At 35.8% G+C, this 6,896-nt stretch overlaps 1 protein-coding gene across 2 annotated transcripts; it reads left to right on the forward strand.

Annotated features, from left to right (window-relative positions):
• Nucleotides 1-240: 240 nt before the first annotated feature.
• On the forward strand, nucleotides 241-6,896 carry LOC129571209 (protein Skeletor, isoforms B/C; the record flags this gene model as incomplete). 2 transcript variants are annotated; one of them, XM_055450978.1, is given in 10 exon segments in its annotated part: nucleotides 241-352; nucleotides 2,150-2,368; nucleotides 3,367-3,567; nucleotides 3,675-3,695; nucleotides 3,860-4,033; nucleotides 4,163-4,313; nucleotides 4,430-4,644; nucleotides 4,724-5,126; nucleotides 5,196-5,359; nucleotides 5,437-6,896. In XM_055450978.1, coding segments are annotated over 10 exon segments (1,840 nt in total), but the record flags the coding sequence as incomplete, so codon positions are not given.

The following is a 6,896-nucleotide window of genomic DNA, read 5'->3' on the forward strand; positions in this document are numbered from 1 at the left end:
TCTTTTGACAAGCAACTACTCGTTGCATTTGGTTGTGTATTTTGATTGGGAAATGCAAAATGACGCATTCAATATTGTTTTAATTGATAACGAAGCAAAGAATATGTTCTGAGTATGTTCATTCACTCAAAGGACATGTGTCCCTATCCTACATGCTTTCATAAAAACTTAGCCTTTTGAATTTTCTCTGTGTATGAAAAATTGATTGAAATTTTTTTTATAATAATTGTACCGTTGCAGGGATCCACCAATCTTGCAAGCACATAATAACACGGATATAATTTTACGGTTACCAATGGGGAAACGAATTCGCGATATTCGATGGTTATCGGTTTGGTGTCGACGATTTACGGTAAGTCAAATTTCTTGTTAAAAAAAAAAGAAGACGTGTATACATTTTGTCACAAAGTATAGGCAAACGTAAACGGAATTCAGCGAAAATATGTTGGAGAGATAGACATAGGTTGATCGAAGAATGGCACAAATTCGATGAACTTTGAAAGTAGTGAATTTAATGAAAAGCGAATTCGTTCAAACTAATGAAAACATCACCATTTAAATTCCATTTGACAATCAGAACGTTATGGAGAATGTTTAGTGGCAGACATTTCTCAACATGCTATGTACGTTTTATCTATGCGTAAAAAAATTCGAAAATCGACAGGAGTTAATATGTTATAAATCATTGAAAAGCGTGACATAGACGACAGACACTGTCATACGCCATAATGGTAAATACAAATACATTTTAATTTCAATTCAACAGTAAAAGCCCCAACAAAAGCAACAAAAACAAAACCACGTAGCAGCAACAGGGAATGCTACAAAAGGCATATCATCAAATGAATGGAAGAACTTCCAAATAACTTTTACAGTTTTCTACAGTTTCGACGTTGCGTGCGTCATGCGCATTGCGCATACGCTTTAATCGATAAAAACGGGAGTTTCTGTTTTTCCACATATATCTCTATTTTCCATGAGCGTTCAACATAATATGGATGCCGGAATGCGATATATTTCCACATAACACACAGCACATTTTTGCAGATACATTCGATGCCTTGGATTCGTGTGCACAGTTTTCACTAATATGGCTTCTATATTTGCGCTCCTTCTCTGTCCCCTGCTTTCTCTCTCTCTCTCTCTCCCTCTGACTTTCCCGTTAGAGTCTTCATATTTGTGTATGAACGAGTGACGACGGAGGCGCGGTTCCAAATTTTCAAAACACCCATTTCACTAAAGTCGACAACAGAATCGGATTCCGGGGACCCATTTCTCGAGGCATTGTTTGGGGCTCTCTCGATTTTCTTTTCATTTTTCATACCGTATGTGCGAGACATCCCTTTAGTTTACCATCGAGTTATTCCTAATCGGTTCAATGGAATCGTCTTAAACTTGTTTATGCTGAGACCACGTGAGATTTGCTTGTATAATCACACACGCACAATGCCTGCATATTCACACAATACCATCGCGGTTATGACGCGCCAAATTGCTTTGAACTAAATTGAGCATAAAAAGCTCAAATAAAATGACAATTACCCAACTGAATTGATTGAATTTATGATTTTTTGTTTGAATGTACGAAATTTTTTCAATCGATATACGTTCATAAACAATACCGTATTTTTGGTTAGAATAAATAAAAGACAATAAAAGCTTATATATAAAATAAACAAAGATATATTGTATGTCAATATTAATTTTTTTCAATTGGTCACGGTCTTATTCACATTCGAACAATTATTGATGTTAAGGTTTTCTCTTCGCCACTGCAAAAGAATGGCGATTTTCCCGTATTTAAGTAGAAAAAAAGCACAAAACAGACTCGGTTCGAAAAAAATCAAAGCTCAGACACTCTTGAAAATGAAGAGACACCATCATTGTCTCGCTCTTGTCTACGCTGCCTACTTCGATGCAACCACATGTCTGTAGAGAAAATACGTTTTTATATTGAAGAAATACGAAATATTTAATTAAGATAAAAAATATAAATTCGTAGGGGCAAAATTATCAAGAAAAGCCGTGTAGGTTGAACAGGCTAACAATGAATTGCAGTATGATGCAAATTAGTGCGGATCATTTGCATTGATTATTGATTTGTGTGTGTGTGTTTGTTTCTTCTTTCAACTTCTATTCGTTTTGATAGGTTGATTTTGGAGAAGTTTTTATCCCCGTAGGCTTGGATGTTCCAAAGCCACGAGTGTTACCTGAATTCAAGAGACTTGCACACGGATTACGCTCGAGTAATATAAGCGTACTCGATGCGAAAACTTTCTACATTCCAAACTTGCACTATGATGGAGCGGGTCCTGATGCCTACTTTTGGGTGGGCAACGGAAGTGAGCCAAACATTATGGGAATTAAGGTAATTAATTGAATTGTCTACTTGAATCAAATGCAACTATTACATTCAAATTGATAAAATTGAAGTGTAATGTCGAAAATTGTGTTGATGTTTGACTCTTATTTGTGGCAAACAAATAGTTGAAATCTTTTTATCCCGAAATTCTTAAATTCGGTTGGAAAATTGTACAGGTACTGCATATAAGCGTCTGACAGCTTACTTCTAGCCCTGCGAAACAAGTGTCAAAAGTTGTGACTCAGATCGTTCAATATTTGCTGCAAACTATTGCATCTTTTTTATATTTATTAACAAAGAAGACAGAAAAAATAAAAGCAGTAGGTGATAAACATCAACTTTATAAGTAAAAAAATGTTTTTCCTTACAGAGCATTGTTGATGAGTTCATACAGTTGCGTTCATGAGTGCGTCTAACGACGTAAACGAATTGAAATGCACTTCACTGAATGAGCTCATCGCTAATTTGTGTTTTAATTTGTTTTATTAGTGTTATGCATAGGTTGCGGAAAATTATAACATTCCTATATTTATTAAAGTTTGAGTTAGTGGAAAACAGAAAATTGATTAGATATTGTGTGTAAACCGCGTCAAAGACGGTGTATGTTGCGGTAAAATGTGTGTAAAGACTTTTACATTCAAAATGTTTGCAAAAGTGAAATGTGCGGACAAACTCATTACCTACATTCAAAGAGATTTTGACACACACGAAAAGCAACGAAGAATGTTTTGAATAGAGTTAGGTAGATTTTTATTTTAACTTCTCCCGTAGCAACCGGCGAAAAAGCTCTTTGAGTTTCTCGTTTTTCATAAGAATCACCAACTCAATCGGCATTAATTCTCATGAAAAAACATAATCAGAATAACTTTGACACACAAACAATTTGTCGGCTGTTTTGTTTTTCTAGAATCACTTGAAGGTTCATGCCAAAAATAAGTTTTACGTATTTATTTGTTTGTTTTGATTTCTTTCTTTGGTTTATTTTCAATTTTGGAATCGTAAAGGTACCAAATGAGATCGGGTCTCTAGAGCCATTGCGTGGGTATCAAGGGGAGGATATTGAAATTCAGTTACCTGGTAATCTAACCGTGTACGACATCGATTGGTTGGCGGTGTGGTGTGTTGAATATAGACATAATTTCGGCCATGTATATATTCCAAAAGATCTCGATGTGCCGCCAGCGCTGGGTCAAACCAAAATAGCGGTAAGTGTGGCTTTTTCTATATTATATGTATATTCACATAATGCAATACATAAACACTGCAAACAAATGTCCATAAACATTTTTCCATTTGTCATGCAAACGGATAGCCACCATGGTGGTACAGTCCTGTAAGTAACGTAGAAAAATGACGAGAAAAATTCTATTTTTGTTTTCTTTGGATCTTTGTTTCTTTGAAATAAATATTGAGCGGTTGTTTTGTTGAAAATGAAAAATCTCTTGAAAACTGAATTAAAGCAAATGAAGTAAAAGCATCAATTTGATTGAATTGCAGACAACGACAACACCGAGACCGAATATCAATAACTGTCGCGAGATCATCAGCAATAAATTGCAAGTGAAATGGGAAATCCAAGGAGACTACGTTCAAATCGAATTAATCGGTCGCATTCGTGAAGACCAGTACATGGCTTTCGGTTTATCCGGAACGAATGGTCGACCGCAGATGGTGGGCACTTTAAACTTGATTTTTCTCTATCTCTCCTTCTCTTTCTTTCCATTTTACGTTTTCCATACGTCTTCCAACTAACCACTTCGACTAACCCGAAATCATTTTGTTTTTGCGAATGCTACTTAGGTTGGAGCCGATGTTGTTGTCGCATTTTATGATAAAGTGTCGAGGGTGTTCCGAGCTGAAGACTACTATTTATCACATTTGTCGCAGTGTGATGGAAAGCAAGGCGTCTGTCCGGATGAACGCATCGGCGGCAGAAATGATGTAACAGTCGGTGCGTATCGCATAAATTTTCACACTCAACCAATCGATTCCAAATAAATCATGCAAAGGGAGACAAACAACGGAAATAAATCGAAACTTTTACATTAATTTTTGTATGTATTACAGTGATGGCCGATCGTAAGAGGATGGTGACTAGTATCAAATTCAAACGACCGTTGCAAACCAACGAACCAATAAATGATATGGCAATACCAACCGATGGATATGTATCGGTTATCGGAGCTATTGGAACATTGAATTCAAGGCGAGAAGCAAATGCACACTCACACGATGGAATGAACGTTAACGCCGAAGATATTCGGATTGATTTTTCATCAAAGGTTAAGATTTTTCAATTGCATTTAAAAAAAAAACAGTTTTTCTTTCCTACACTGAACGATATAATTTCCAAAAATATAGATGGATCATGACTGCAAATCGTCGCTAGATTCAGTGCCAGACGAAAATGCGCCGAAACCTTGGCCGATAAGAAAAATAATTGGCGCAAAGAACATTACTGCCCGCATCGGTCCAACAGGTGGAAAACGAGGCTACGAAGCACAAACGGGTTCACCATCATGGGGCATTGCGTGGTATTTGAACGATTTGCTCATTCCGGAACTGTATGTGGAACGTGGCGAAACGTATACATTCATCGTTGAGGGTGGCGATAAATCAAGCAACCCAGCCAGATATCATCCATTTTACATAACCGATTCACCGGAAGGTGGTCTCGGCCAAGCGTCTGAAGACGAACAACAAAGAACGCACAATTATGCCGGTACAGCTAAAGACAGTCAAGGGTACATCTACCCAACAGCCGGTAAATATTGCATTCAATCAATTCTCATTCACAAGATTCTACTGATAATTGCGATTAATCTATTTGCAGCTGGGCGTTACTGTGAATGGGAACATTTGGCCGTCGATAAATCAGCCGAATCTGAAACATTTGAAGACTATAAGAAAACGTTACGATTAGTTTGCGAAGATGGCAATCCATTTGTTTTAAATTGGACAGTTCCCGAAGATGCACCTGAAGAACTTTACTATCAGGTATGGAAAGCTGATTGAAATTGAAGAAAAACAACTTGTTCCCAATATTGGTCAATTTCCATTCTTTCTCACTGTAGTGTTACTCGCATAAGAACTTGGGATGGAAGATAATCGTTAAGAACAAAGGAGAATTAGAGCCAAACAGTAGCCCAACAAGCATTCGCACAAATATATCGTTGCCAATTGTATTCCTAATTTCATTGGGAGTCACATACGTAGCTTCAATAAGAACGAAAATTGCCATACGATTGGCTTGATAACGATTGTAGTCGAATTAATTGAATAATCAAAACGGTAATTTTGGCAGCGTGATCAAAATAAAATGATGGCAGAAGAAAAGAACAAAAGTATAAAAAAAATATTGAAACATATTGATTCGACTCGACTCGACTCGACTTTTTTTTTAAACATTAACAACGATTTAATGCTGAGTTACAAAACAAAGTTGCTCACGCAAAAACCAACGATCGATTCATGACCTTCGGGACACAATGACCATATATTGGATCACTTGGACTTGATCAAATCGCTTCAATGCGTTCATTGAGATAAAGTCATCAACAAAATTATTAATCAAAATTGCCTAATTTAATTGTATTTTTCTCTCCTACGCACAAGGACAAATTGTTTTTTTTCTTGTGCACAAAAGAAAGAAACGATTAAAATGGTCAATTTTCTTCGATATTTGTATGAAATTCTGTCAACAATCGAAGAATTTCATGAAATCACCAACACAAAACAACCAGGCTCGATATCGTATCAAAACATATCTTTGTGCGAATGTTTGTATGAATGGGATCTTATTACAATAAGCTCTTCGACGATTTCTTTTTTCTTTTAACCGACCACCTCTTGAAATAGCAACAATTTTCGTTTTCAATAGCAACATCAGCAATAACAGCAACATCAACAACAATGGAAAACAAATCACTTAATATGAATTTTATGAACAATTTTATGTATGAGGGAGTATGTGGTTTTGACAATAAGTTAACTAGTTAAGGAAAAATCTTCAAATTAGACATTAAGAATGACGTTTGATTGAAGAATAACATATTTGAATTGAGCACTATTGTAAAACGTAACACGTTAGTAGCATAAATGACGCGTTGAAGAACCGACAATTCATATATTATGCAAAGAAAAGGCATCGACATACCACAACACTTCTCCAATATTCCGTTCTGTTTATTCTACCCATTTTAAGTAGAATTCATTGGAACAGTTTTGCTTTCATTTTTATAACCGATTTTTATTTGTCAATAACTATTTTAAATTCTTTCTGTTTTTGTTTTGTTTTTTTTTTTCATTTTTTATTTTATTTTGATAAGTCATAACATTTTGAAATCAGAGAATAAAAAGAACAAAACGGGAGTTACAATGCGGTGCTAATTAAAATCTGCGCAAAATGAACATTAAAACAAATATTTATAGGATAAGAAGAAACAAGAGCGACACTCTGTAAAATGCTTGGAATAATATGGAAAACGCAGAGGCTGCATATTTGCTGCTGAGCAGGCCTGAGCTGAGCTGAAAT

The sequence above is a fragment of the Sitodiplosis mosellana genome, unplaced genomic scaffold, assembly GCF_009176505.1.
Source record: "Sitodiplosis mosellana isolate CC-2019 unplaced genomic scaffold, AAFC_SMos_1.0 Smas_scaffold_1617, whole genome shotgun sequence".
Lineage (NCBI taxonomy): Eukaryota > Metazoa > Arthropoda > Insecta > Diptera > Cecidomyiidae > Sitodiplosis > Sitodiplosis mosellana.